The 27055-nt window shown below is 42.3% G+C and overlaps 1 protein-coding gene across 1 annotated transcript in view; it reads right to left on the minus strand.

The window, feature by feature from the left end:
* Nucleotides 1-27055, minus strand: part of TEP1 (telomerase associated protein 1) — a 161551-nt gene that overhangs the window by 26583 nt on the left and 107913 nt on the right. The window contains exons 28-42 of the mRNA XM_077461156.1: nucleotides 26640-26732; nucleotides 26090-26222; nucleotides 25851-26004; nucleotides 25587-25723; nucleotides 25420-25508; nucleotides 25223-25337; nucleotides 19339-19624; nucleotides 18104-18221; nucleotides 15634-15758; nucleotides 5445-5544; nucleotides 5185-5340; nucleotides 4077-4286; nucleotides 3837-3993; nucleotides 3136-3348; nucleotides 1847-2001 (exon numbers count right to left, since the gene is read on the minus strand). Of these exons, the coding sequence (XP_077317282.1) occupies nucleotides 1847-2001; nucleotides 3136-3348; nucleotides 3837-3993; nucleotides 4077-4286; nucleotides 5185-5340; nucleotides 5445-5544; nucleotides 15634-15758; nucleotides 18104-18221; nucleotides 19339-19624; nucleotides 25223-25337; nucleotides 25420-25508; nucleotides 25587-25723; nucleotides 25851-26004; nucleotides 26090-26222; nucleotides 26640-26732 (2241 nt within the window). The remainder of the gene's footprint in view (nucleotides 1-1846; nucleotides 2002-3135; nucleotides 3349-3836; nucleotides 3994-4076; nucleotides 4287-5184; nucleotides 5341-5444; nucleotides 5545-15633; nucleotides 15759-18103; nucleotides 18222-19338; nucleotides 19625-25222; nucleotides 25338-25419; nucleotides 25509-25586; nucleotides 25724-25850; nucleotides 26005-26089; nucleotides 26223-26639; nucleotides 26733-27055) is intronic.

The following is a 27055-nucleotide window of genomic DNA, read 5'->3' on the forward strand; positions in this document are numbered from 1 at the left end:
TTCCCAGCAGCCTGTGTTCCGCCTATCACGGACATCGTCTCATCCTCGTACTACGGACGAGGATGAGACGATGTCCGTGATAGGCGGAACACAGGCTGCTGGGAAATTGTGTTCCGCCTATCACAGACAGGGAGGCGCGGCATTTGAACAGGGGAATGGGCGCCGACGAAGAGCGGTGATCCTGGGACGGGACCGGACGGAGGCTCGGCTCGGGACGGGACGGGACCGGACGGAGTCTCGGGACGGGACGGGACCGGACGGAGGCTCGGGACGGGACGGGACCGGACGGAGGCTCGGGACGGGACGGGACCGGACGGAGGCTCGGGACGGGACCGGACGGAGGCTCGGGACCGGACGGAGGCTCGGGACACAGGTAGGCTGGACACACAAGGCCACACACACACACACACACACACACACAGGGATGGATGGATGGATGGACACACACACACACAGGGATGGATGGATGGATGGACACACACACACACACACACACAGGGATGGATGGACACACACACACACAGGGATGGATGGATGGATGGACACACACACAGGGATGGACAGGCATATCTCACCCTCGGCTTATACACGAGTCAATAGGTTTCCCAGTTTTTTGGGGGTAAATTGGGGGCCTCGGCTTATACTCGGGTCGGCCTATACTCGAGTATATACGGTATGTGTTCTCACAGTTGTATGTTTCTATGCTGCTGTCATTTAGTAAACCTTCAATAAAATTTATTGAAACAAAGTATTTAATTAATTATTACAAAAAGACTACAGCAAACACAACAATTGTACTAAACTCTGAAGGTTCACTCAATTTTCTTTAATCTGAGCTGTGTTATTCTCTGCATGATAAGCACCACATGTCTCTAGACTAGATGAGACCAGAAAAAGTGTTATTCCTGAATCCTGAACTGTAGGACTTCCATTCTGTCTGCTTTCTATATCACCAATGACAGATTCCAAGGTACGCTTGAATCTAATTGGCAGCCGCCATGAGATGTATTGATCTTCATTTACAAGTTTTGTTACAAAAAGTTGTGTAAAAAGCAAGACTGTTGTTCTCAGTACTGGCTTTCTAGCAAAAAAAAAAAAAAAGGTGCAAATCAAAAAGTTCTGTTAAATGTCCTCAAGGTGAATAGCTATTTTCTAGGTATTAGGTATTCTCCAGTTAGAGTGATAAACAATTTCAAGGTGTTGTCAAGGCAAGTTAGCATGATTAATGTCCTTCAAACATATCCTTTTTCATATGATAAATGTAGTTGGAAATCTGTATCTCTCATGCATTCTGCTAGACGACATTTTTGTGGGGGAAGGGGTTGGGGCTGAGCAGGGCTTTTACATCCACCCCCTAGCTCCTACAGATAGCAGAATATGTTGTCAATCTAAAGGGCCATCAGTGAAGTAAACGTGGATATTCACCTATAGAGCCATCGCTTGTAGCAAGGTCTAAGCAGCTAAAGCATCAGCAAGGGTAAATACGCATCTGTGATTTCACTGCAGAAGAATGAGTGTTGGGAAGGACTTATTTGTTGGCTCTACTATCAGGATCAAAAAAACATTTACAAAATGTTCCAAAATGTACTTAAAAAACAGACCAGTCATATTTGTATAGGAAGCCCATATCAAAAATGAAATTTTAAAGTTTGATCATAGTTCTGCTTAAACTATCCCCTAAAATGTTTCTTTAACTCTTGACCCCCTTGCCCTTCAACACACACAGATACATACTACCTTTACTCTAACCCTAACACTTAACATAATGCTTAATATTCACTATAAAGCTGCAATAACCAAATGCCAATAATGAAAAGAACTGGTCTGTGCAGGCATCTTTTCTTACCCGATCTTGCCCCCCAGTAGCCAGCAGTGTTCCATCTGGGCTGAAAGAACAGCAAGTAATTGCTGCAACGTGACCACGAAGAACAGACAAAGGAGAGACTGTGGGATCAGATGCCAAGAGACTTTCCACTGACCAGAGACAGACTGAAACATCCTCTAAAAAGTATGAAAAATTGTTTAAATAAACTTACAGTCGATGAAATGTTAAAGGTGTAGTTCACCTTTACCAAAAATGCAGATACTGGGTGTATGTAGATAAAAACGAACTGTGCAGATTTGACCAAAGTTGAATAATGCCTCTGGTATATATAGATGTAGGCTATTTGCGCACCTCCTGAAGCATGACTGAAAAACTTCCAGAGATCGCATCATCCCATGTTGCCTTGTTGCTAGGATGTTGATAACAGAGTCACAGCTGTTAACCTCCACCATCACAGGAGCAAGCTCTCAAGTTTGCACGGAGTTCAGAGCTACTGCTTCAAGAGAGAGAAAGCGCCTGTGAGGGGTTCAGAATCAGAGAAACACTTTACTCCTGTGATGGTGGAGGTGACCAGTAAGAGCTAGGAGTCTCTTAGCAATGTCCTAACAACAAGGCAGGATGGGATGATGGGAGTTTTTCAATTTGGTCCTTGTGCAGGGCGACGGTCTTGTCTCAGTTTCTGTATGCAACATGTAGTTGGTGGGACTGCTCAGTCCATCCTACAGATTTGGTCCCTGCACAGGCAGATATCGCTGCTACTTTTAACTGGTAATATCTTGTTTTGCAAATACATTTGGTGCGCACAAACTGGATTTAGATCCTCTGTGGCTATCGAGGAGGATAATTTTCTATTGTAAATAACAGATGTAAGAGGCTGTGCAAAACTATTTTGTCAGGTGAAAGAGGGTTAAGGGTTTCTGTTCCAGGTATCTGTAATCTGACCTCAACTTCTGTGCAAAGTCCTGAAAGACGTAGTGACACAATAAAGGCAGGATTATTTTTGGAAATTCTACCTACAACTACAGACTGCATCTGTGGATGTGAAGATAATAATACTGAACTAAATATGGCTTGTGTAACAATTACATCAATTTCTAACCAAACTAGGTTTTTCTTTAAATGTCAGTGGTCATATCAATGTGTCATTTTTTTACAGAAAATGGACTGTGGTAAAATTGCTTGTAAAACGTCACTATTATTATTTCTTCCATTCCAATGTTAGAAGACTACCATTCTGGGCTGAATCCACACTGACAGCCAATAAGACAACTATTTAAGGAAAGTAAAAACTGTGTGCAGTCACTTCCTACCTGATGTAGAAGCCAGAAGCTTGGAGGAGAGAGCCAGGCCTGAAACAGAGCGCTGGTGTCCAAGGAGTGTGAGCCGACAAGCACTCGGCCCTGGGAACACAGTCCACACACGAACCAAGCTGTCCGAGCTGCCACTCACTAAAATACTGTCAGACAGCCACACCAGACTGTTCACAGCCACATCTGAAAACATGCACTGTGTCAAAAGATCCCCTGAAATACAAGAAAGCATGTCATTAAGAATTGCTTGAAGATGTTGCAGACAACCACTATATTTTAAAAAAATATTTAAACCCAACATTTCATATTCCTTATATGTGCCTGCTGTACCATTTTCTTGTATGAAAAGGTATCCTGCTCTTTTTTTTGTATTTTTTGTATTGATTCCTTTGTTTGAAATCCCTGATGCCCCTTCCAGTCCTCCTGCTTTCCTATTAAAAACTGACCACACTTAACATGAAAGCATAGCCAGCAGTTCTCTAGCTCTGCTGCAAACTCAGCCTAAACTCCTTAATAAACGCCGACAATGATTTGCTGAATTGAAGACTGTGGGGGGGTTTTCCTACCCACAAGATGGGCATACCTTATGAAGTGGCTACCAAGTGAGAGTAAGTGTGTATAGATAGTTACATCATAAACCTATTGGATCAGGGGATATTATTTTTATTCTGATATACAAATAAGCTTTGTCTCTCTCTTACCAGTAGCCACACTGTAGACGCCAACAGAATCAGAATGATATCCAACAGCCAGCAGTTCTCTGTTGGGGGACAGGGCTAGAGAAAGCACTGAAGACTGTGCATTATTTACACAGGCACGTCCATGTAATCTTCCAAGACCTCCAGATGATACCTGTACCTGTATATGAAAATACACAAGCTTATTATATACCCTAAGGTTCTATTCCTAAATTAATTGTGAATCAGAATGTGATTCATCACCTTGCCATCCTCTCCTCCAGTTAGAAGGTATTCCCCATGACGTAGAAAATTAGCAGTCAGAGTTGAGCCAATGTGAGCTCTAAATCTAGACAATTCAACTTGTGCTTCCCATGACCAAAGTGACACCCAACCATCAAGGCAACCAGAGACCATAACACTGCCTTCCATGGAGAAGGACACCGTTCTTACTGAAGAGGAACCTTGCATAACCTAAAACAGATTAGGACCATGTTACCAATCATTCATACATAGTTAATGAAACTGAATAGTGTATACAATAGGGGAATTCATAAAGGGTGTCGTAGAATTCCATTGTGGCACAACAAATATGTTGGTGCTTGCACCTGGATTCATTTTCACAGAGAGGAGAGAGATACATTACCTTGTCAATGGCTGCACTGTGAAAGGAGTGTCCACACTGGAAATTCCTTCCTCAGTGCATTCCCTCCCTGGCCACTGCACCTGTCACAGACAGGCACATGGCCAAGGAATTTTGTACTGGGGTGGGTGGAGCCTGATGGGGAGACTAGTTCCCCACCAGGTTCCTTTTCTTTTAATTGACCGTGCACGTCAGTGGGCAGATCCATAGCGCTATTGAATAGTCCAATAGCAACTTTTGAATCCACCCTCTGACGTATGCCATCAATCAAAATGAAAGCAGACCAGATGGGAAACTATTCTCTCAGTCTGCCATCAGTCTCCGCCAACCCACTGAGTGGCAAGTCATTTGACATCACTTGTATCCTCATTTACCTTCTGACAGAGGAATCTCCTGCCCGACAGCTAAATGGGGCCGGGCTTATAGAAAGGTGTATAAAGCTGTCACATACAAGACAGCTTCCCAGCACAGGCATGGCCCGCTCAGACTTGGTCTTAATTAGCACCAGATTCCTAATTTAAGAACTGGTGTTAATTTGTTAAGAATTTGTCACTGCCATAGTGAAAGGTTCTGAATATAGGACAGTAGCAAGAACTATCTGAATTTTACACAGAAGTCCGTAGTGTTACCAACATTGGCACAAATGCTTGTCAGAGTTAGGTGCAGGTAGTTCAGGTGCAGGCAAAAGTGCTGTTAGGGCTGTTTTGAATTCCCCTAATTGTGACTTACTGCACTCCTTTTCCAGTTTTCCAGTCGCACCACAGATATTTTCCCATCCCAGGAACCAACTGCTACTTCATGACCCCTGGGGTGAAATGCAGCACAGTTAAGGGGGCTGAAGAAAGAGGTAGAACTTAACAACGAATAGCGGCTGGTATCCCATGACTGTAAAAAAAAAAAAAAAAAAGAGAAAGGAGAAGAGTAGTGAGAAAAAGTACTGTTCACATAACATATAAGACTTGACAATACATTTAATAAGACAAAGTCACCTTCAGCTGACAGTCTAGAGAGCAGGTAATTAGCTGTTTGTGATCTGCACTGATACAGCATCCTGTGACCTGTCGCCGATGTGCTTCAATCCTGTGTAAACTGAAAGTAAAAAAAAAAAAGGGATGAAAATTATGAACAACATACATTGCAATACACATTCATATGCATTTAATTTTTGATGGCTGCCAGAGTTAAAGACCCTGACAGTAATATATATCAGTAAACCTGCTGTGGCCATTAAAATGTATTCCAATTATCGCTCGTGGATTTTTTTAATGTTATGAAGAATGCCACAGAAAGTTATGGAAGAAACTAAGATGGCCAAAAATGTAAAAAATTCCCACATGGACAGGAGTTAGGATAATACGGTGGGGAGATATCACTATTGTAAGAATCCATGACATATAAGAAAGCAGAGAACTGTTCAGGTATTCTGACAGCTGGCATCAAAATTAGCTTTGGCTGGACTTCTCCTTTAAGGGTGGGGTTCAGTTTGAAAAAAAACATTCCTAACAGCAGTGTCTTGTTGCTTATTGGATGACTTAGTAGGAGGTTTCAATCAGCCAAACAGAGCTGCAAAGCAATCAGCTGCTGCTGAGCTGTATTTTTTTAGCTAAACTATAGAGGTTTGATGAATACGTTGTTAAATTTTAAATGTTTATCTGTAAAACAAAGGTTGCATATGTGACGGACTGGGGTTTATATGGTCACAAAACAGACACCCCAAAGCAAAGTACATATTCATTTTTTTTTTATTTTAGTTCTAAGTATGTCCCTTCTATTCTATTAATAACCAGTAGATGGCAGAGAAGGTACACAAACAGAGTCTATATAAGGCCACACACCATGTGACTGGAAATTAAACTACTTCCAGCCATAAAGTCAGTGGTCATATCTCATGCTGTTTGTGTGATTCTTTGCAGGTATGTACTCTAAATTGTTCCTAATCTGTATTAACCTGTGATAGAAAGATTCCTAAACATCTTGAGCAGATGCAGAAAAAGTCTCAGCAGATTTTATGCTATAGTTTTGCTGTAATTAGAAGTTTAGAACAGCATGTGTCAGAAACAAGGGAAAAGTGCATAAGAACATGAAAATACTGCATTAGTCAGAACAAATGTCTATGATAAACACTAAACCATTCTAAATAGGTATATTTAAACCTGATTTATTGGAAATTGCATAGATTTATAGAAGCACATGTTTTCTGTTATTTAATATAGAAAAAAACCTATTGTATGTAAAGCTTATGTATTGCATCATACAGAAATGCAATGTGCACCATCTAGTGGTTAAAAAAGAGTACTACCATGAAAATATTTGTATTAAAGCAATGCATTGCTAGTATGATTATTGCACACTTAAAGTGTACCAGAGAGATAAAGATAATTATCTATAACACTGAATAACAGGGATATATATGTTATTAAATTTAGTAATGTTCATTGCTGTAACTACGTTTTAAAATACTTTAGTTAAAATCTGTATTATATATATTGTTAATGGTTATAAACATGTGACTATAAAAATGTAAAAGATGTATTGTTATGTAAAAATTAAACTACTTCCAGCCATAAAGTCAGTGGTCATATCTCATGCTGTTTGTGTGATTCTTTGCAGTCCACGCCAAGCTGATCACCTTATCTCATCGCGTCTACAATCATCGGCTCTCTTAATTCACATTTTGAGGCCGGTAACATTTTGGGGGCTCGTCCGGGAACAAATTCATCTGCTTAATGAAGAACAGCTGCATAGCCTCGCTATTACGCTGGGAGATGAAAGAGACGTGGACGTTCCATCAGTGACTGGTACCAACGAAATGGAACTTGTTGAATTTATTAAAGACTACTTGAGAAGTGATCAGCTGGAAAAGTTGGAAGACCAAGGTATGTCTTACCTACTCATCATCCAAGACAAGATCAATGAACTAAAACTTAACAAGGAAAGTACACCAACTGTGGACATTGCAACCGCTGCAAAAAAAATAAGTAGTGGGACTGCAAGGACTGAACAGGTATCGGAGGTGGTGAGATTAACTGATGTTGTTGCTTTATTGCCACGTAGAGAATTTAAAATGCATGGTGGTGTAATTTCAGATCATGGTTCGGACATGAGTTACAGTAGCGTGTGCAGACAAATTGACGAGGGTCTAACAGAAAAATTCCCTGAATCTGAAATTATACGCACAGTGTTGAGAATAATCAAACCTGGTAATTTTAAAGATATGTTGACTGACAAAGATGATCTTACTGTTGCTGAATTGAAAAGGTTTTTGAAGTCACATATGAGAGAACGAAGTGGTAATGAGTTATTTCAGGACCTTAGCAATGCTACCCAGCAAGAAAGAGAAACAGCACAACAATTTGTTTACAGGCTAGTGGGGTTAAAACAAAAAGTTCTGTCTACATCACAACATGATAGGCGAGAGCTTAGCTATGACAAAAAACTGGTGCAAGGCATATTCCTTCATACACTGTATCAGGGACTAAATGAGAAAAATTCTAATGTTAGACGAGATATCAAGCCTTATGTGTCTGATTTGACAGTAACGGATGACTTTATCATAGAGCAAGTCACCAGATCAGTTGATGAGGAAACAGAAAGGCAGAGACGCTTAAACAGTGCACCTAAACATAAACCTATTACTGTTCATTCATCACAGACACCAGGGAATAGTGAAAAAGACACCTTGCAAAAGAGAGTTGAGGGAGATGTTAAAGTAAATCACACTGCATTAATGGAACTAACAACACAGGTCTCTGCTCTCACAAAGAACCTGGAAAAGATGATGACGCTAACTCCTATTGTTGGAAACCAAATGACTAAGCCACTAACCAATGTTCAAGTTCCAGATACAACTCACTGCAAGCCCAGGTGTGATGATTGCATTAAACGAGAGAGTCAGAACTGCTACCATTGTTTCTACTGTGGTTGGACAGGACACAGAGCGGTTGATTGCTTGAAGAAAAGAAGGCAGTCGGGAAACGACAGACGGTCACTGGGAAAGGGACAACCAGTGACCACCTCAAATGATCTGTCCCATGCTAAGGTAAACAGGGTATTCACCCACCGGTCAACTAGAACACTCCCAAAAGAGAATGGATTCTCCAAACAACACGTAGCACAATTAATTGGAGGAAAATGCCTACTGTCATGTCGGATGAATGGTGTTCCGGTTGACATGTTGATGGATACAGGAGCTCAGGTCAGCATTGTCGGGAAGGCATGGTTAGAAAAGTTTCTACCCAGTGTCTCCATTAGGCACATACAAGATTTACTTTGTGATGACAACTTATCCATTACAGCTGCAAATGGTTCTATCATTCCATTCATCGGGTGGATTGAAGTCTGCCTGGAATTCGAAAGTAGTGGACATGGAAATTTAGCCATTTACGTGCCAATGCTGGTGAGTGACTGCTGTAATGACAATCCAATTCTTGGGTTTAATGTTATCGAAGAATTGATCAGAGAAAACCGTGACCGACCAAACAGCACCCAAAACCTGACTATCTTGCTGAGTGAAGCTATGAAAGTAAGACAGAGTGTAGCGAATAACATTGTCAATGCTGTCAGTCAAGCAACTGACCCAGGAGAAATATTCGATAGTCGTATGGTCAAAGTGGGGAAGAAGGGACTCCAGATTAAAGGAGGCGAGCTCTGTGAAGTCAAATGCAGAATTAGAGCGTGGCCGAAAGGAGGAATCATGTCATTTGAACCACTTCCCGAATATCCAGTTGAGGAAGGACTTGAACTATTTCCTTCAGTGGTAGATGTGCCAAATGGGTTCTCTAAACTGGTGAAGATACCTATACTGAACCGTGCTCAACATGACATCTACCTTCCACCCAGAACAGTATTGGGTACCATTTCTCCAGCAGCTGAGATTCTACCATTGTCTCCAAACAAAGACGATGGAAAGGGAATTGACCAGAAGAAAAGGGTGTTTCATGTAAACCAGTTGAATCAAGTGGACACTGGAAATCAGCTACCCACTAACAAATCTGTTAAGTGGCACCCACCTGTCAATTTGGAAGATCTCTCAGAAGAAGAACAGGCGATAGCGAGACAAATGTTATATGATGAATCAGATGTCTTTGCTCGAGATGAGGGAGACATAGGATGCATCCCTAACCTGAAACTGAGGATAAATCTGAAAGATGAAACTCCTGTCCAGAAACGCTACAATTCGATACCGAAACCCCTATACAAAGAAGTGAAAGAATATATCCAAAACCTTCTTGACCGAGGTTGGGTAACAAAATCTTCTTCCGCATACTCATCACCAGTTGTTTGTGTTCGAAAGAAGGACAGTAGCCTACGACTATGTGTTGACTTTAGGGAGTTAAACCGAAAGACTATCCCAGATAGACATCCACTACCCAGAATACAAGATCTGCTGGATAGCTTAGGAGGATTTACGTGGTTCTCAATCCTGGACCAGGGTAGTGCGTATCATCAAGGCTTTGTGCATGAAGACTCCAGACATCTGACGGCTTTCAGCACCCCCTGGGGACTCCTGGAGTGGAACCGTATTCCATTTGGATTAACGAATGCCCCAGCAGCTTTTCAGAGATGCATGGAGAATGTATTAGAGGGCATCAGAGACAAATGTTGTTCTCCATACTTGGATGACGTACTTTGCTACTCCAAAACTTTTCAGGAGCATGTCAATGATATTAGGCAAGTGCTTAGTCGAATGCGTGAGCATGGTATCAAACTTAGACCGAAGAAGTGTGAACTCTTTAAACGACAGATTCGATACCTTGGACGAATGGTGTCAGAAGAAGGCATAAAAATTGACCCAAAAGATCTTGAAGCGGTATTACATTTGAAAAGGAAAGAACCCAAAACAGTGGGAGGGGTCAGATCTTTGTTAGGATTCCTGAGCTACTACAGGTCCTTCATTCAAGATTTCTCTCGACTTGCTAAACCACTGTATGAACTTTTGCAGAACACTGAGAAAGAATCTGCTACATCCATCCCCAAAAACAATCGGAGGGAATCCACGAAGAAAAACGGGAACAAAGCACAAGTGCCATCTAAAACACTGATTCAATGGACACCCAAACATCAAGCTGTAGTATCCAGACTGGTGGACATGCTAACCAATCCACCAATTCTAGCATACCCTGATTTTGATTTACCCTTCGTCTTACACACTGATGCTTCCAATGAAGGCCTAGGTGCTGTACTATACCAACGACAAGGAGAAAAACTTCGTGTTATTGGGTTTGGCTCCAGAACATTGACTCCAGCAGAGCGCAATTACCATCTTCACTCTGGTAAACTTGAGTTTTTAGCTCTCAAGTGGGCAGTCTGTGACAAATTCAGAGATTACTTGTACTACGCTCCAACATTCACCGTTTACACAGACAACAACCCATTGACATATGTATTGAGTACTGCCAGACTGAATGCTGTGGGTCATCGCTGGGTTGGCGAGTTGGCTGATTTCCACTTCGATATCAAGTACAGGCCAGGTAAACAGAATGCAGACGCAGATACACTGTCACGATTTCCGGTGGAACTCACAAAGAATCTGAGTGAGTACACAGAGATTGTACCATCTGAGGTTGTGTCAGCTATGTGGCAAGGGAGCAAAGCTGTTGACGAAGAAGAGGCATTATGGGTGGCTTCATTGACTCTTCACTCAGAAAGTGATGTGGCCAAAGAATTGCTGAAAGGACAGACAATCTGCCCAATGACTCAGGAGAATATCAGAGCATTACAACAAGACGATACCAACATTAGAGAAGTGGTCTGGCTTAAGGAGAACGACTGGATTCCAAACCACAAAGAAAAGGAGAGTATGACCAGCAAAACAAGACGTTTGATACATGAATGGAATAAACTCAGAGTCGATGAAGGAATCCTCTACCGACACTCTGGAACCCAAAAACAGCTAGTTCTACCAGAAAAATTAAAACCATTGGTCTTAAGAAATCTTCATGATGACATGGGTCACATTGGTACTGACAAGGTAACCCACCTAGCACGTGAACGATTTTACTGGCCATTTATGCAAAGAGACATTGATGAATATGTGCTGAAGAAGTGCAGCTGCATCAAACGAAAGCGTCCAAATATCACCGAAAGAGCACCTATGGGTTCGATTACTACCAGTTCACCTTTGGAGTTAGTATCCATTGATTATCTTCACTTGGAGAAAAGCAAAGGAGGATATGAGTATATACTTGTAATAGTTGACCATTTCACACGCTTTGCACAAGCGTATCCAACTAAGAACAAATCTGGAAAAACGGCGGCAGAAAAGATCTTTCAAGATTTCATACCATGTTTTGGCTATCCAGAGAAACTCCACCATGACCAAGGAAGAGAATTTGAAAACAACTTATTTCAGACATTGCAACGATTGGCAGGGATTTCTCATTCAAGAACTACTCCATACCATCCACAGGGTAACCCAGTGGAGAGACTGAACCGTACTTTGTTACAGATGCTTCGCACCTTAGAGGAAGAGAAAAAGTCCGATTGGAAAGAACATCTTCCACATATGGTTCATGCATACAATTGCACCAGGCATGAAGCCACAGGATACTCGCCATTCTTTCTATTGTATGGAAGATCTCCTCGTTTGCCAATTGACCTAATGCTCAACCTAAATTTGGAAAAGGAATCAGAAAGTCAACCAACATTTACTCAGAAATGGGCATCTAGAATGCAAGAAGCTTACAAAATCGCATCCGAGAATAGCAAAAAATCATCTGCTAAAGGGAAGAAGTACTATGACAAAAAGATAAAAGGAGCACCTCTTCAACCGGGTGATCGGGTCTTAGTACGAAATCTCTCTGAAAGAGGAGGACCTGGTAAACTTCGTTCATACTGGGAAGAATCAGTACACAAAGTGGTAGAAAGAATCAAAGATGGGCCTGTGTACAAAATTCAGCCTGAAAGTGGTAAAAAGACTATTCGAGTACTGCACAGAAATCTTTTACTACCAGTAAATGACCTACCAATTGAAGGACACATTCCAAGAGTACCGATGAAACAAAGACAATCAAGTAACAGAAAGGATGCCAGAATGGATGTGGACCAGGAGGAGGAATGTTCAGATGAAGAAAGATGGTATTATCCTTATATACCAGAGACTACAGAAAGTCATGATTGTATTGTGTCTCAACCAAACTCTCAAAACGTACAGAAAATCCCATTAAGAGTTTCTGCTGAGGAGTTCTATCCTACAACTACCACACCCAATCTTGAACAAGAACAAAATGATGGAACAGTAGTTGACGACCAAATCTGGGCTACAGACATGGTGGGACTAGACACTGCAGAATTACCCTCATTAAGTCAAGACTTACCTGTGAACCAAGATATGCAAATGGAAAATGATGTTGATGGAGAAGACTCAACTCCTGTCAGAAGATCTACCAGACAACCTAAGCCTAAAGAGATCTTTACATATGACACACTAGGTCAGCCAAGATACATACCAAGTCAGATTCACACCATACAAACTCACACAATGCTAGCTACTCCCAGGACATGCCAGGTAGTTAACGTAGCTCCTTGGTGGCAACAAGTACCTATTTGGGTTACTTAAATCACTAAATAGTGTTCAGATACCAATTGAGTTTAATGTCGGGAGCCATTAACTGAAGGAGGGGAGAGTGTGACGGACTGGGGTTTATATGGTCACAAAACAGACACCCCAAAGCAAAGTACATATTCTTTTTTTTTTTTATTTTAGTTCTAAGTATGTCCCTTCTATTCTATTAATAACCAGTAGATGGCAGAGAAGGTACACAAACAGAGTCTATAGAAGGCCACACACCATGTGACTGGAAATTAAACTACTTCCAGCCATAAAGTCAGTGGTCATATCTCATGCTGTTTGTGTGATTCTTTGCAGGTATGTACTCTAAATTGTTCCTAATCTGTATTAACCTGTGATAGAAAGATTCCTAAACATCTTGAGCAGATGCAGAAAAAGTCTCAGCAGATTTTATGCTATAGTTTTGCTGTAATTAGAAGTTTAGAACAGCATGTGTCAGAAACAAGGGAAAAGTGCATAAGAACATGAAAATACTGCATTAGTCAGAACAAATGTCTATGATAAACACTAAACCATTCTAAATAGGTATATTTAAACCTGATTTATTGGAAATTGCATAGATTTATAGAAGCACATGTTTTCTGTTATTTAATATAGAAAAAAACCTATTGTATGTAAAGCTTATGTATTGCATCATACAGAAATGCAATGTGCACCATCTAGTGGTTAAAAAAAGAGTACTACCATGAAAATATTTGTATTAAAGCAATGCATTGCTAGTATGATTATTGCACACTTAAAGTGTACCAGAGAGATAAAGATAATTATCTATAACACTGAATAACAGGGATATATATGTTATTAAATTTAGTAATGTTCATTGCTGTAACTACGTTTTAAAATACTTTAGTTAAAATCTGTATTATATATATTGTTAATGGTTATAAACATGTGACTATAAAAATGTAAAAGATGTATTGTTATGTAAAAATTAAACTACTTCCAGCCATAAAGTCAGTGGTCATATCTCATGCTGTTTGTGTGATTCTTTGCAGTCCACGCCAAGCTGATCACCTTATCTCATCGCGTCTACAATCATCGGCTCTCTTAATTCACATTTTGAGGCCGGTAACACATACATAATAAAAAGAACAGTTTAAAAACATATAAACTTTGTTTAAAAATCCATCTGAAAAAAAACAAAAATCATCAGCAACCACTATAGTTTTCCTCAACCTCTTCCCGACCGGCGCACGCCAATGTACGTCGGCAGAATGGCACGGACAGGCAAATAGGCCTACAGGTTTAAATTTGCTGCCGTGCCACCGTGTGCGCAGCGGCGGCAGCATGCACCCCGGTCGGGACCTTCGTGGAGATTCTAAAGTAAACAAGCATCTCCCTGTTCTGCCTAGCAACAGTGACACTGATCTCTGCTCCCTGTGATTGGAGCAGAGATCAGTGATGTGTAAAACATAGCCACGCCCCCCACAGTCAGCAACACGCCTCTAGGACACACTTAACCCCTACACTGCCCACCTAGTGGTTAACTCCTTCACTGCCAGTGTCATTTACACAGGAATCAGTGAATTTGTATAGCACTGATTGCTGTATAAACAATAAAGGTCCCAAAAATGTGTCAAAAATGTCCGATGTGTCCGCCATAATGTCGCAGTCACAATATAAAAAAAAAACGCTGCTCACCGCCATTACTAGTAAAACAAAAATTATTAATAAAAATGCCATAAAACTATCCCCTATTTTGAAAACGCTATAACTTTTGCGCAAACCAATCAATAATCGCTTATTGCAATTTTTTTTACCCAAAATATGTGGAAGAATACGTATCAGCCTAAACTGAGAAAAAAAAATGTTTTATACATATTATTTTATATTATTTATTATAGCAAAAAGTAAAAAATTATGCTTTCAAAATTGTTGCTTTTTTTTAGTTTATAGCGCAAAAACTAAAAACCGCAGGGGTGATCAAATACCACCAAAAGAAAGCTCTATTTGTTGGGACAAAAAATGACATCAATTTTGTTTGGCAGCCACGTCGCACGACCGTGCAACTGTCAGTTAAAGCGACACACAGTGCAGAATCGCAAAAAGTGGTCTGGTCTTTGCCCAGCAAAATGGTCCAGGGCTTAAGTGGTTAAAGCAGATGTAAACCTGATTCAATAAATTTGAGCTGGGCACATATCTGTAGTGTTTTCTAATCTCTCTTCAAAGCACCATGCCCCATAGCGGTACCTTGCTCCGTTCTTATGTTATCACCGTGATAACTTCTGACAAATTCTCCATCACATGTGATATAAACAGCCTGGATTTTGTGTTAGAGAGGATGCTATAAATAGGTTAGCAGAGCCCTGAACTATTCAAACAGATAGATCTGAAAGTCCCTACCTATGGAGGAGAGAGGGGTGTGTGCCCTTCCTCCAATCAGCTGTCTTGGCTGTATGCCCAGGCTTCACTGCAGTGTTAAACAGGAAGAGAAAAACTCCTAACATGATCTGAACTTGTATATAAAAGCTGAAGACAGCAGATATACATGTACAACTTATGTAAGGAGATTTGTTTCATCCCTGTGTATCATCTGAAGCTGTTCACTTCACTGGGTATATTATGTGATGGTTTACATCCACTTTAAGAGTCTTAGAAATATTTCTTACCGACATCCATCTGTTATATTCCAGATCTCCATTATTCCATCATAGGAGCCAATACAGAGTAATGTGTCAGAAATGAAAGTACAGGTAGATACTCCGTCACAGCCACTGTACAGTGTTCTGACTTCCTGCAACACAACATAAAGGGGGTAGTAGTTTAATTAAATAAAATACTCCATACAACCCTGTATAGGGACACAGAAATGTCCACACCACTCTTCTAATCAGAAGGAAATGCTGGTGAGAATTAAAGTGGAAGTTTAGTCAAAATCTAACTAACGCTAAATCTACCCTCTGCCAGATTTTAAGCCTATCTAGCCCTGTAAACAAATATTGCTGTACTTGCCTATTATGCAGTTGCTCCAGTCTCCAGTAGCAGATTCTGTGTGCAGGAGAGAACCAACAATAGCTGGGAAATGCCTGGGAAGTGATGTCATCCATACAGTTACTATGGGGCTTCCGTTGTTGGCTGCCTCTCTTGCACACTCCCACACACTGACGCTGCCGCTGACAGCTCAGCATGGGACCGGACTGGAGCGGCTGCAGAACATGCAAGTATAGCACTTTTTTCTTTACAGGGCTAGACAGATTAGGCTTAGAATGTGGCAGAGAGCAGGTTTAGAGTTAGGTTTTGACTAAACTTCCCTTTTAAGTGAGCAGTTTACCTGCCATGGCATATGTAATTCTGTATTGCCAGTCATGTAATTTACGCACCTCTGCCACAATGCACTTCCAGGCAGGTAATACACTTAGTCCTGTATTATTAATCCTGCCTAGATCAACTCTATGCCTCCAGCTTGATCATTATACAATAAATCAGCATCATCACCTCTGTCCAATGAGCAGAGAGCCAATTCAGAAAGTAGTAATGCTGACCAACAGCAGTAATGCTAAACCAGGAGTGTACAATTAAAAAGGCTGGAAAAATGCAAACTCTTTTGAAGGTAAAGCAGTTAACATGTATTTTAACAATTTATTTATAATTATTATTATATGGTTTGTGCAGCACTTTACAAAATTAAGGAAAACATTACAGTTACAATGAATCAGAGGAATCAGAGGGCCCTTCTCATTTAATGATTGAGGTTGAAGAATACATACTGCATCCTCTGATTTTCTGAGGTGCAGAGGTAGGCGGATGACAATCTCTGCCTCAACCGGAGTTAAATTTGTATTCATTCACTGAATACAAAGCTTCCTTTGAATGTCTGTAATGCAATCAGCCCAACTAAATCTTGTTCCAGGAGTGGAATGGGAAGTCCCCATCCTGCTACCGGAAGTCCCCATCCCGCTACCGAAACACATCACTGTATATTGTATGTAGCTGATGCTACATATGGTTTATACAGCATTCCCAGTAGGTACATCTGTTAGTAAAGTACGTACATTAAAGATATTTATCCTCACTTCCTGTTCTGCTGGCTTCATCCGACAGGAAGTGAGGGTAAATCCACAACATAGACTCAGATAGAAATGAAAATCAGGCAGGGGCTTTACATTGACTATACACAATACAATCTCATTGTAAAATCTCCGGCCTGCCTGATTTTATACACATTGATGGATTGTTTAGGTTTGTAATATTACACAGTTATGATAAATCCAAAGAAAATGTTACAGATATTGAACAATCAGATTGTATAGTGTATGGCAAGCTTTAGTCTTTCCCTACCCTGCTAAAAAACAAATTTTTTTTGTTTTTAGTGTCGATTTTGGGAGATACCTTCACTTAATGTCTGATTAAACATGGTCAACATTGGACAGGTAATACGACTAAACTTTTTTTTACAGCACCCCAGGTAGCAGTACAAAACCTTATTAGGGTTCTAAACCTTCCAGTTGTGGCTGGATATAAACTTGAAGTTCTAACTTTAAGCTATTAGCAGCATTGTTTAGGCCTTATGTGCCTTATTAGTCATGCCTTACAAGGTCAGATTTATTATATACAAGGACTGTATGTGTTAGCAATCATGTCCTATAAGCCTGATGCTAATTAAAGTGTATTGCATTTGCATAATTTAAATTAAGCATTTCATTGTATAATTAAGAATGTTATTTGGGAATTTAAGTGCATCTATGCTCAATTTATTCCAGCTTCCCAGGCATTAGATGTGGTGGCGGCAGCATTAGTTTTCTTTTTTTTTTTAGATCCTTCACAACACATTTCCTATCCTAGGGTTACAATACTCGCCATACAATATCTATGGAGAAGCAGCATTGTTACTATAGGACAGGAAGTGTTTTACAATTACAAAGTACCTCTCTCATTCTCCTGATTTACACTGCAGGCTTTTTTTTACTTATCAAACAGATATAACAAAACATATTCTATAGTATTTTTAACAGAACAAAAAGGTAGAAAACAACAGAAGTTCATTGTTAGCATTTATTTACACTTTAATGTATAATATTAAACATGGTTGGACTAATATGTTATAACGAATGTAGGCAAAGAAAATGACAAATCCAATACCTCGCCACTATTTGTATACAGGATGTGAAGTGAACCATTACTGGTGCCCAGCACTGCCATGTCTCCCTTTGCACTTAGGCCAACACAACCCGGAGTAGAAGGAACCTCCAACGATTTACTGAGAAAGAGAAGACAACTCTGATTTAAAATGAATAAAGCATAGTGATTATGCAGGCTATCCTTACATTTTTTTGTAATTTTTGCTCTAGGCTATAAGCTCTCATCATCTGTTGTGGTGTGTGCACATGTATTGTTTTGGAGGTTCTAGAGTTTAGAGCCAGCAGCATGCATAAATAAAAATAAAATCTATCAATATTATCAAATGTCATGTAGAGAGTGTGTATGTTCTCCCCAGGACTTTGTAACTTAAATTTGTGATATGTATATGAATAATATAATAAAATACGCTAGAGAGAGAGAGAATGAGAGAAAGAGTATGTATGAACAAGAGAGAGATAACGAGAGAGAGAGAACGCGCGCGAGAGAGAGACAGCGCGCGCGAGAGAGAGAGACAACGCGAGAGAGACAGCGCGCGAGAGAGAGAGAGACAGCGCGCGAGAGAGAGAGAGACAGCGCGCGAGAGAGAGAGAGACAGCGCGCGAGAGAGAGAGAGACAGCGCGCGAGAGACAGCGCGCGAGAGAGAGACAGCGCGCGAGAGAGAGACAGCGCGCGAGAGACAGCGCGCGAGAGAGAGAGAGACAGCGCGCGAGAGAGAGAGACAGCGTGAGAGAGACAGCGCGCGAGAGAGAGAGACAGCGCGCGAGAGAGAGAGACAACGCGCGAGAGAGAGAGACAACGCGCAAGAGAGAGAGAGACAACGCGCGAGAGAGACAACGCGCGCGAGAGAGAGACAACGCGCGCGAGAGAGAGAGAGACAGCGCGCGAGAGAGAGAGAGACAGCGCGCGAGAGAGAGAGACAGCGTGAGAGAGACAGCGCGCGAGAGAGAGAGACAGCGCGCGAGAGAGAGAGACAGCGCGCGAGAGAGAGAGACAACGCGCAAGAGAGAGAGAGACAACGCGCGAGAGAGAGACAACGCGCGCGAGAGAGAGACAACGCGCGCGAGAGAGAGACAACGCGCGCGAGAGAGAGACAACGCGCGCGAGAGAGAGACAACGCGCGCGAGAGAGAGAGAACAATAGAGAGAAATTGAATGAGAGAGAGAACGAAAGCGAGTGAAAAAACAAAAGCGAGAGATTGAGAGCGAGTGAGAATGAGAACAAGAGATTTTCAGACCTGGAACAGACATTGGTGGAGTCGGGTTTATTGTTCCATGCTGTGATGAGCTCAGATGCAGGGCTCTTGAAGTCAGCCAAAATCTCCTGTGCTTGAATGCACACTGGTGATGTATCAGGCTCGTTCAAAGCCAACTGATAGAACAGTGAAGGATTCTGGGTAAGAATATACAAGGATCGCTCAATAAACTCCTTAAATTCCCTTACAGGTGGCTCCAAAATTTCATTAGTTTCCATTTCATCCTGAGCAGCTGAGAGTGAGGACATCTTCTCTGATATGGCAGTTTCTTAAATGTAAAAGACCAAGACAAAATTAGTGGAAAAATGTTAATCTCGTGGGCTATATTAAGTATTGCTTCACCATTAATGATATTCCTATCATCATCAGGCCCTTTCTTTAGGGTGGGGGTACACTACTTAGTACCCCTTTAATACTTAAATTATATAATGCACCTGTTTTTATTCCCCCTGGGATAGAACAGAAAAAAATTCACCTTTCACCGATTCCAGTTGATCCACCTTTCTTCTGGACACATGCAGCAGCCAACATCCCAGGTTTTGATAAGCGGTGAAGCAATCTTAGGACCAGTGCCCCTAGTGACCCTAATCTACTGAATCTTAGGACCAGTGCTCTTCACATCCCAGATCCAGGCCTGCTCAGAGCCTGTCCTTATCCCACAGAATGCTGCTGGGTGTGCTAATCTTTTCTACACTGTGCTACTTAAGTGAGGGATAGGAGTGCTATGTGCCCGATGCTGTTTAATTGCTATGACCATGACACTGTTCTACTTTCTGTGGGTTTCCTGACTTGAGTTGTGCTGACAGCTCTACAACCATGACAGAGCATCTCTATATGGGTAGCTTGCAGTAAATAGCAGTGCCACTGCTTCAGATGAACTGCACGATAAGCAACAATGGTCTACATACAAGAAGCATGTGTCTTCTTACTTGCAGTTTGGGGCGTGTGTATTTCCTTCAGATCCATGCAGTATTAGTGTGAAAAAGCTGCTCTCTCTTTGTGCAAGGTGACTAGTCTTGTATCTAATCCCTTCCTGTAGTTTTCTGCAGGCAGCCTGTAGTGCAGGGGTGCTCAACCAGTGGAGCCCTCTGATGTGGCCCGTGACCTCCTGCTCTGGGATGGCGGGTTGGCAAGCCAAGACTGTGGATTGCCAATCCGCCATCCCAGAGAATCAGTGTTGTGAATAAATCCACTGGTAGAGCTTCTGTAAAAAAAAAAAAAAAGCCATTGGTAGAGGAAGCAAGTGGCTGCAGAGCTGCATAAGACAATGCTTCCTGTATAGAGCCAACTCCTATAACAGATGGAGTGATAAAAAATGCGATCTGCCTGGGACAATAGCTGGTGATACCTGAATGGAAAACTGTTATTAAAGGTAAGTTTATTATTTAAATCACAGTGTATATATGGGCATATCTTTTCTGCGGTAGTTACTGTGTTACTTTCAAACTGATCCGCAGGTGCAGTACAGAACACCTGCGGGTTACCTACACTGAGCTATAGACTTCTGTTATTATCTGCAAGTTTAGTGCACTTTCAGAAAGTGCACCGCACCTGCAGGATATAATAGAAATCTATGGCAAAGTACAGCTAACCTGCAAGAAAGCCACAGGTGCACTTGTCTGCACTCTCTGTGTGGGTAAACCACAGCGTATCAGTGTGAAAAAAGCCTTATGCCACGTACACACGATCAAACAATCCGGTGGAAAAGTCCGCCGGACAATCCCCCCGTGTGTGGGCTCTGGTGGACTTTCTTTACCCAATTACAATTCTTTTCCCAGTCCGGCGGACAATATGGCCGTGTATGTGCTAGTCTGCCGTACTTTTGAAATGAATGGACTTTCCCGCGCATGGAGAAAAGTCGGTTCATTTTGAGCGTGGCTCCAGGTAGCCGGGACCAGCGAATGAAGCATCGCTGGCCCCGTGACCTGGTATGGACTTAAAGGGGAAGCCCTACGCCGAAAAAGCGTCAATATCAGACCCTTATCCGAGCACGCAACCCGGCCGGTCAGGAAAGGGGGTGGGGACAAGCGAGCGCCCCCCTCCTGAGCCGTACCAGGCCGTGTGCCCTCAACATGGGGGGTGCTTTTGGGAAGGGGGGCCGCGCGGCCCCCCCACCCCACAGCACCTTGTCCCCATGTTGATGAGGACAAGGGCCTCTTCTCGACAACCCTGGCCGTTGGTTGTCGGGGTCTGCGGGCGGGGGGCTTATCGGAATCCGGGAGCCCCCTTTAATAAGGGGGCCCCCCACCCTATGTGGATGTGTATGGGGTACAATGTACCCCTACCCATTCACCTGTGAAAATTTTTTTAATAAAACACAACACACAAGGGTTAAAAATAGTTTATTGCACAGCTCCAGGGGTCTTCTTCCATCTTGGGGGGTCTTCTCGCCGCCGTCCGGGGGTCTTCTTCCAACTTTGGGGGTCTTGTCCCCCTCTTCGGTTCTTCTTGTCAGGCCTCCGCACCTTCTTCTAGCTCTTTTACAAGTGGTGGCCCGGTCTTCTATCGCCGCCTTCTGTTCTTCTCTTCTCCTCTTCTTGAGCTGTTGCCTCGTCGCTGTCTCTGGCCACAATGACAGGCACGCGGCGTGCGGCGACTTACATAGGGACATCGCCAGATGATGTCCCCGCCCATTATGATGTCACAGTCCCAGCCTCCTCTGGGACTGTGACATCATAATGGGCGGGGACATCATCCGGCGATGTCCCTATATAAGTCGCCGCACGCTGCATGCTTGTCATTGTGGCCAGAGACAGTGACGAGGCAACAGCTGAAGAAGAGAAGAAGAGAAGAGAAGAACAGAAGGCGGTGACGACGAAGACAGTGGTGACAGCGGCGACAGAAGACCGGGCCACCGCTTGTAAAAGAGCTAGAAGAAGGCGCGGATGCCCGACAAGAAGAACCGAAGAGGAGGACAAGACCCCCGGGCGGCGGCCAAGAAGAAAGCCGTCCAAGCAAAAGAGCAGAAGATAGCGGAGGAGTCCGGCGAGAAGACCCCCCAAGACGGCAGAAGACCCCCGGAGCTGTGCAATAATCTATTTTAAACCCTTGTGTGTTGTGTTTTATTTACATTTTTTTCACAGGTGAATGGGTAGGGGTACATTGTACTCCATACTCATACACATAGGGTGGGGGGCCCGGCCCCCCCTTCCCCAAAGCACCCCCCATGTTGAGGGCATGCAGCCTGGTACGGCTCAGGAGGGGAGGGGGGCGCTCGCTCGTCCCCACCCCCTTTCCTGACCGGCCGGGTTGCGTGCACGGATAAGGGTCGATATGGACCTGGGGGGGGGCCCCTACGCCGTTTTTTTGGCATAGGGCTTCCCCTTTAACTCCATATCAGGTGATGGGGCCAGCGACACTTCATTCGCTGGTCCCAGCTACCTGGAGCCGTGCTCAAAATGAACGGACTTTCCTCCGTGTGTGTGGGCAAGTCCGTTTATTTCAAAAGTACGGCAGATAATCCGGCGGACGTAAGTCACGTGTGTGGGCAGGTACGCTCGTTCGGACAGTCCGGCTGACTTTTACGGCGGTTTGTCCGCCAGACTAAGTCCGCCGGATAGCCTGATCGTGTGTACGCGGCATTAGGCCTTATTGACACTATCGGTCTGACCCTCCGTTCACCTCTATCGAGCCGCAGATGTACTTCTGCCCACTTACACCCCACCTACCTCCAATCCAATCCGTCCCCTTCTATCTGGGCAGATGGGATCCAAGGTCCCATAGAGTAGAGTGGGTTGTATCCGCGTCCGCTCTGGGCATCATAGGCAGAGTGGACATGGAACTGTCATCCTTCTGCTCCACTCATTGTGGCCCGCAACCGGTTACCAAGTCGCTTAAGTGGTCCTCACTCTTCAAAAAGGTTGGGCACCCCTGCTGTAGTGGATGGACCTGTTAGGGCCCTCCAACAGCTCTGCTCTGCTGTATAGGCTATGTGGAGCACAATAATCATATCACTGCTACTTTTTACAATTTAATAACTGGAATTTGGTGTACACAATGTGGATTTGTATCCTTTGTCGCTATTAAGGAATGTAGAACATAGAACTCATATCCCACACTCCAGCAGCATAATGGATACCACATCTCTTCTAAACACCTAAACCCCCCCTCTCATGGTCAAAGCTCATCCTTCCCCACTTCTGCTGAAGCACCTCCCACCCACTTCACCAATAATTTGTGCATTACGCTGTATTTCCTACCCCTCCCACTCTCCACTATAATTCCAATAGGCTCGAGCCCCCAGGGACCTCTGCATCTACTATATGTTTAATACATTGCTTTAGATTATATAGTCATAGCATCAACAGCTGTGTATAGATTATCTGGCATCCAGATGATTGTTTATGTGTTATGGTCGTTTTTTGTTTACGTGTATTGTTATGTGTTTTGCCATATCCATTGACTGTTTAGTGCAGCAGTCACTGGATATATATCTTTTTTATGTGCTCCAATTGTCACCTCCAATGGAGGAATTAACTGAATTTTTAATCATTTAATAAATGACCTTTTCTATTTTCCCCACACTGCATGCTGTGTTGCTCATTTGGTCCTCTGGTCTCCCAATGCTATAGTGGGGACAATCTTGCTTTTTTTGTTATACACCCACTTCACCAACTCATTCAAAGCACTTCCCACACGCCTCACTTGCCCTGACTCGAACACCATCTTTCTATCCACCTCCCCACTTCTACATTATGCTGCCACACTGCCATCCGACTCACCCCCTGGTCAACACCCTCCTTTCCCCCAATGTAACTGTCTGTGCCTACATGCCACTCAACTCACCTCCCCAAATCACCCCCATGCCATCACCTTTCACTCATGGCATCACCCACCTCCTCAGCTGCCAACAGCCACCCACCTCACTTCCCCCTTATAGTGCTTTCCCCCAGCTCACCTTTTGATTTCACAGTGCCCGCACCCAGATACAGTGCATCCCTTCCAGCTCACTGTCTCCACTCTACTGACATACTCCCCTTTACTTCATCAATGCAATAACTCCTCAAATTTCCCCTATACTGCCTCTGTCCCTCTTCATCTGCATACTACACCCAGCTCTGCTCTACAAACTTACAAAAGTTTTGGAACGACCACGCTTTTGCTAGTATGAATATAATAAGGTAACACAAATAAAGAGAAAAAACTGTTAAAAAAATAATACGTGAATAGGTTTGTGTCATGAAGTAAAGATTTATAGCACGAATTGTATAAACAAACGTGTGCATGTGTTAATAGAGATTTCAAAGAACTAAAGCCAGTTTACAACCCCTGGCACTTTTTATTTCCATGAAATTATTAATTAAAAGACAAACACTTGACTTTTGCTAATTTATGGAGTGAATACTCGTGCAATTTAGATTTAAAGAAGTCTGAGGTGACGTCATGGATACAGAAAGAACTGAAGACAAAAAGACAAACAGCAAGAAAACCAACATTGGAGAAGGAGAGGGGAGCAACTGTGCACGTTTAAATGCACATTTTAGCATATATAGTATATCATCATTTTAAATATATCCATTAACATTCAAGAAAATGGTAGTGTGGCATTACTCTTTCCAGTATCTTGTATTTCACAGCAAAGGAACTAATCTACTTTCACAGTATGCCTTGCTGTGTAGTCAGTCAGTTGCTTTACTACTTACTGATAACCAAGTTAGGTGCTGCTTTTAAGTATTTTGTAGTCCTGTGTAAGGGGCCACATGAACAGGTCCACTAATGGGGTTTTGGTGAAAGGAGGAAACACATTTGATAAAAGAAAATATATAATTGTTCATGTAACCTTCTGTTGGAATGCCAGTTCTTCAAAAACAAGAAGGATAATGCAATGGAGAATACATTTTTTTTTTTTTTTTTTTTTTTAACTCACCATAGCTACTGTAAACTTGGCACAGGTGAGGCAAGAGTCCTAGGGTGGCATGTGCCTTCAGGAAAGGAATGGACACAAGGAGCTTACCCATAGTATGGAACTGCCTGCCACATAGCTGAAAGACAAAGTGCATGCTTACTTCCATAAATATTAAAACATGGATCACAGTAAAAAAAATTGCATACACTTTAGCATACCAGATGATGGGACAGCTCACTCAGACATTCAGCATGAAGTGCAGGTGAAGATTCAGGGTCTTCAGGAGAAAAGACTGCCCAAAAATGAGCTGTAGGGAACAAAGAACACATTAAGTGTTTATGAAAACACACCATTAAAGTACTAATAAATGGCTTCAATCACCCACCAGCTATAAGAAGATGTACAGCGTGGACAACATCAGATTTTCCAAGGTAACGCTTCTCAACAGCTTCCCGCAACAGACAACTAGAGAGATGCAGCCTTGGCTCACTAGTCATGTTATGATTCCACAACCCAAGAACACTGTAATAGGAGAACATAACAAAAAATGGCTAGAACAACATTATCTGGCTATAAAACACATAATGATACAAGAAGACCAGACAACACGGCAGAACAGGGACAGGAAATTAAGCCATAGTCTCTGCACCTTTTCAGCCCTGTGAGAAGCAGAGAGAATGTGGCCATGGGAATATTGTGTGCATTAATTGCTGCACTTAGCATTTCATCCCAACTTGCTGTGTACACATAGCTTATTTGCTGTATAGAGCTCAGAATCCTTAGCAGATCTCTCTCCCAAAGTCCTGAAATAAACCACAGGAAAAAAGTAAACAAAAGCAAAAAACAAAATTCAGTTAGTAGGTAATAGTACAGCAAAAAAGATACTACCTTTTCGGGAGATGCAGATGGCTGTCAAAGCAATGGCAACATTGTTAACTCCATGTTCTTCTTCCAGCATTTCAAGTCTCTTCTGAATAAGAGGTGGAAGGGTTGCTGGCAACTTCTGTATGTCATCAGACAGCTATGTACGGAAATAAAATTATATGAGGAATCCCAACATAATATTGTTGCACAGGATTATGATATAACCACAAAGCTGCAGTAAATTATAACATTTTATAAATACCATCTACTACTGTGATAATAAAATATTGTCTGCTGGAGAAAGAAAGAGCAGAGGGGCCCACAAGACTGCTTGTCAGGCAATTATGCATTAGCATACAATGCTACTAAAGTAATTGTGCTAAAACATAACATAAATCATCATATCTATGCTTCTGAAATTACCATCTATATATCACAAATATATATACATAGCCTAATCAATATGGAGACTGATGCAGCACTGAGGCATTGATAAAAGTAAGTGAAAAGTTTGTCAAGAAATGACTAAGCAAGAAAAACCAATGCTTATTAAGGTAATACATAGTTCACCAACCTTCTCAAAGACTGCACTCATTCGTAGTTCCTCGCAGGCCATGGTTAGATACAGAGGATCACGTGTTCCCTTCTTGATCATCAGGAGGCGCAACTGGATGAGTAGAGGTGCATAAATTATCTAATTATTGAGCAATATTGTAAATAGTATATCATTTTATTCAATATGACTGGCAAATTGGTCATCCAAAAGAACTCCAAGAAAAGCACAAAGATGTTAATATATTTCTTAGGACCCAACAGTTCACAATACTTTCCTTATAGTTACATGGTTGGTGAGGTTGAAAAAAGTCCAACCTGTGTGTGTGCTTTATGTTTATATTACATTCTTCAAACCTGTATGTTGTGTTCGTTAAGGTGCCTATCTAATCGTTTTTGGAAATAATCGATGCTTCCTGCTAAAACCACTGCTTTTGG

This window comes from Lithobates pipiens, unplaced genomic scaffold (genome assembly GCF_037356315.1).
Source record: "Lithobates pipiens isolate NorthernLeopardFrog02 unplaced genomic scaffold, aLitPip1_a1.2 Scaffold_3, whole genome shotgun sequence".
In the NCBI taxonomy this organism is placed as follows: Eukaryota; Metazoa; Chordata; class Amphibia; order Anura; family Ranidae; genus Lithobates; species Lithobates pipiens.